Genomic DNA, 5,000 nt, shown 5'->3' on the forward strand with positions numbered 1-5,000 from the left:
GAGACTGAAGTTGTTGTAACTCAGATCAAGCACTTCGATGGCAAGAGGGAAGGATGCGTTTTGGCTGTATTTACCTGGAGTTGGTGGTAATAATAGAAGGGTGGAATGTAGTGAGTTTGGATCGTTTGCATTTTATATTGTATTTTTCAAAATTACTCATGTTTGTCAACTTATTAATCGTCGTATTCTATTGACATTGTGATGAAAATCAGGAGTCAGAGAAAAAATATATATTCTTATAATAATGTAGGAATCATTAACTTAACAGATGCATACAATGGCTGTACATAAAGTGTTTGTACATCTATGTCGCATGATGATTTTATTCATTCCCATTATTTCCCAACTCCTATCGTTCTCGACTCCCTTCCTTGCGTACCTTCAAAAACGCCTTCCCTTATATCATCGTGCGTGAGTTGGTTATTCCGCAGATTCAAAGTCTTCAGGTTATCCAGGTTCGCGAAGGCCGCGTTCTCGATACTTGATGGGTAATTCTTTCTGAAAGCAATAATAACGTGATTCTTGTAAGACAAATGTAAGGATTTGTGTTGGCTGGCTTTTGAGAACTTCCCATGCTCATCGTGGTGTTGGGTAAAGTATGAGTTCTTATCATATCAATTCATCTGATAAAGCTCAGTATTAGACACGCAGTGCTTTACCCAGGCGAGGGATGGCTCTGCAATGATAACATGATACTAACTTCTCATGAATTGGAGTTATACGTTATTGGTCGAGAAGTTATGAAGAAAGACTGATCATGTAGACGGACTTTTTGCATTTAAACCAACATAACTTACTGAATATGGAGTTCCACGAGATTTGGGAGATTTGGAAATTTTGTGATGCTCTTGATCATGTTGTTGCTCAGATCAAGAGTCCAGGTGTAGTTTATCTTTTCTTGGGAGAGATCGGGAATCTGTTTAGGAACAGGAATGGTGGTCATGAGGAAAAAATGGTAAGCAAATAAACGTATACAAGATTTATTAGTGCATATTCTAAGAGACACTTAACGACGTATGTGTGTAATTATACTTACTACACGTAAATCCCGATTTCGGCAGTCGACCTCGGTAGATGTGGGGACACAGGCGCATAAGGAGCAGATTTTGGGTAGAGTGTCTGTGGCCTGGGTTAGGCGTGACGTCATCGCGACCACCACCACGACGATTTGGAGGAAAGGCTGAGAGAAAACAAAGCATATTTTATTTATATATAAGCTGCAATTTAAATAAAAAGGACTTAAACACACACCCACACACACACACACACACACACACAGACACACACACACACACACACACACACACACACACACACACACACACTCACACACACACAGATGTGTGTACATATATATATATTATTTTTTTCTAAACTGTTTGTAATCATATGCTAAGCTAATGTAAAACGAATTGTGACAGAAATGGGATTTTTTTCCATAGTTTATGCTGCAAAAGCTATAATATTACATTTTCTCTGAAAAAGACATCGGACTATACGGGTAAACTAAAATAAACCCAGAGATTTTCCAATGGGTTCTTTTGCAATAGCTCGGAAGTACAGGCAATTTCCAGCTATACACATTATGCGTCATATCCTGGATGCAAACACTTCAAGAGGCTGATAGCTAGATCCGTCTCTAGATAACGATTACATTTTTGTTGTTAGAACACACAGGGGGTATTACTAACGCATGAGTAATCTGTCTTATCGGATCGATTTTACACGTAAGTCATGCCTCTCTCTCTCTCTCTCTCTCTCTCTCTCTCTCTCTCTCTCTCTCTCTCTCTCTCTCTCTCTCTCTCTCTCTCTCTCTCTCTCTCTCTCTCTCTCTCTCTCTCTCTCTCTCTCTCTCTCTCTCTCTCTCTCTCTCTCTCTCTCTCTCTCTCTCTCTCTCTCTCTCTCTCTCTCTCTCTCTCTCTCTCTCTCTCTCTCTCTCCCTCTCTCTCTCTCTCTCTATATATATATATATATATATATATACATATATATATATATATATATATATATATATATATATATGTGTGTGTGTGTGTGTGTGTGTGTGTGTGTGTGTGTGTGTGTGTGTGTGTGTGTGTGTGTGTGTGTGTGTGTAAATAATTCACTTATAAAGGAAGTATTCACCATGTAAAGATGCTGACTCTTTAAAAACTGTGTGTATAAAGGAAATCGAATCTTTAATTTATTTCCTTGGTATCCTGCTATGGCCATGGGAATCATAGCGGGAATTCTTACCTCTTCCTTTCTCTGTTTGTAAACAATAGATCTTTACATTACTTAGGCAATCAACAATTGTGATTACAAACGTGGTCAGTCGCTGACTGTCTAATGGCAAATTTAAAAGTGATTTATGACCTCTGTGGGTCGGCTGAATCAGAGGCTAAGAAGGTTTGAGGTAAAGCCAGGAAGAAGCGTAGCCATGCCCCAGAAAGACCTTGGCGGAAATCAAAGAGACCTCGCAAAGCAGGTCAAGGGCAACTAGGAGGAAACAGTGTGAGTAGTCACCGGCTTAAATGCCGGCTGACGCCAGGGGTGAGGGGAGCGGGGTAAGACTCAGGACATAAATTTCAAGCATGTAGGAAGTTTCACGGCACAAGACAACTTAGAACGAAGCATGCTGGCATAAGGGCGTCAAAGCAACTGTCCTTAGCTGCAGATAAGAGGAAGTGCTACAGGGTTGCTTCAGTATCAGCAGGGGTGTCTAAAATCTAGTCCAGACCAAGACACATTATAGCGAAACATTTGAGCAAAAATGTATCTGTACTGTCCCGATACAGTTGCTAAACAACTGAGCAGCATTCCAACTTTGCGGTTCCACAACTTAGCGCCTGTTGCGAAATACGAGCGACTTCTTATCCAGCGACTATTGTGATCAGTCGAGGAACACTGGCACCATTTTGTATCTGAATTGATTCACCACTGTTATTGAACAGTTACACAGTGCTGTTCGTTACTACCAAGCTGAACTAAACCTCCTCCAAATTCGGAGTGGAATTTAAACCTCGATCAGTCCAAGTGCCTTTACTATTGTCCAAATACTGGAAACATACTCCCTGCATAAAGTAACAAAATAAGCATCAAACTTGGTAGGAAACAAAACTTCAGAGCTACAGTGACACATATAGACTATTTCTGTCAGAAAAAATAGCCTTGCATGAAGCTGTATGATTCATATAACTTAGGGCCGTCAGACGCCTTGTATTTGTATTTAGATAACTTCGAGTTAATGTGCTGTCAAATTAATTTGCTGTCAATTTATTCTGGTTGTGACCATATGATTTTCTATATGTTCTTAAAGTTCGAGAACATATTGAGAATGGTGTATGGTCACAAGCACTAGCTTCACTTTAAAGTAGTTAAATATATGTAAATATAGTGGCAGAATAAGCTGATAGCACATTAATTCAAAATTGATTGCTTCTTACGTACTGATTATTTCCAAAATACAAAATACGAAGGCTGCTGACGGCATTAAGCTATGTGAGTCAATACAGCCGTGTGAGATTTATTTTACTAGTGTTATCAGCCTGTCATCACTTAGCTATGCAATTCAATACATGTGCCTAATAGGATACTATATTTGTTTCTGTTATCAGGCTTTTCCCTCTTTCCTGCTAGTGCAACGCCTCATTAATTATAGTGACTAGTCTACAGTATACATGCGATTTAACTTGTCAGTATAAGTAGATTCCATAAACCGTTGGCACGTGTATTTTCATGTATTCGATCATACAGTCCTACAACCGCGCACAAGTCAACGACTGACCAATGGCCGAAAGATGGTGGCAAGTCGTGTTGCTCGCAATTTTTGTCGTTATTCCCCTATCCAGTGGGAAGCACAGAAACACGGATAATCGTGTGTGGGAGCTCTCGAAAAACCATTGCAAAACAAAACTGGAGTGTTGCTCAACTGGTGACAGACTTTGTTGTAGGACTGTTGCTCAACAAAGTATGCTGGTCTGGACGTGGGATTTGTTGAGCAACTGATTCAGATACAGTGTTGAGCAACAATGAACTGGACTAGGATTTGCAAAGACGTGTCGAGGAATTTGCAACTGCTTTTCAGTACAAATCACTTGCGGTATTTTTGCCGTTTGATTATATTGCATTTCCACGAGGACAAGTAGGTCGAGAAAAGCACAGCAAAGACATAGTACCGAATGACAAACGACTCCAGTTGCGCAAAAGGGGTACGGGGAGGGTCGCTTCTTCTGCACGAATGTCCAGTACTTTGAAGGCACAGAAGGCGGGATGGGACCTGGGTCAAGGAGACAGACAAGAAGTGTCATACTGTGGTGGATCTTATGAAGAAAACGCGGACCCCAAGGATTATGACAACAATCAGGTCTCTCTCTCCTTCCTCTCTCTCTCTCTCTCTCTCTCTCTCTCTCTCTCTCTCTCTCTCTCTCTCTCTCTCACTCTCTCTCTTTCTCTCTTTCCCATTATCTATCTATCTATCTATCTATAGGTATATATATTTATCTACACATCTATCTACTTATATATGTCTGATATGGATTACGAATTATGATACCAATGTTATCATCATCATTTCTGTTATCATTAGTATTCCTGAAATACTAGTATTATCTTCTATATTACTAATCTCACCAATAATTACACAATCATTGTTATCATTAACAATCCTATCATTAATAATAGAACTAGGCCTCTATATTACCGTTATTCCAATCATCAACAGCAAAAGTAGCACCACTAACCAAAAATCTGATACATCTGTTATAACTCAATCATGTTCTATCCATATGACTAAAACTTTCAAAATGTGTGTTCGAACATACGTTTAGGTATCGTATATCACTGTATGGCATTCTAAAGTCTTATGTTTACTTATAACGCTCCAATTTTAATGTTTCTTCTTCTTCTTTTGCTTTCCTTTGTTTCTTTTATTTTATTTTTTTGTTCAGAGATGTTTACCCGTTCGTGAATGGATTCTTAAGTAAGGCTTATAAACATTACAGCAACGCCTTGTTTCCCTT

The 5,000-nt window shown here is 39.3% G+C and overlaps 1 protein-coding gene across 1 annotated transcript in view; it reads right to left on the reverse strand.

Annotated features, from left to right (window-relative positions):
• The window catches only part of LOC125030729 (leucine-rich repeat neuronal protein 3-like), a 37,533-nt gene that overhangs the window by 6,242 nt on the left and 26,291 nt on the right, over positions 1-5,000 (reverse strand). Inside the window, exons 2-5 of the mRNA XM_047620981.1 lie at positions 1,037-1,180; positions 798-916; positions 380-498; positions 1-74 (exon numbers count right to left, since the gene is read on the reverse strand). The exon at positions 1-74 is cut by the window's left edge and continues 182 nt beyond it. Coding sequence (XP_047476937.1) covers positions 1-74; positions 380-498; positions 798-916; positions 1,037-1,180 — 456 coding nt within the window. The remainder of the gene's footprint in view (positions 75-379; positions 499-797; positions 917-1,036; positions 1,181-5,000) is intronic.

Source organism: Penaeus chinensis, chromosome 11, assembly GCF_019202785.1.
Source record: "Penaeus chinensis breed Huanghai No. 1 chromosome 11, ASM1920278v2, whole genome shotgun sequence".
In the NCBI taxonomy this organism is placed as follows: Eukaryota; Metazoa; Arthropoda; class Malacostraca; order Decapoda; family Penaeidae; genus Penaeus; species Penaeus chinensis.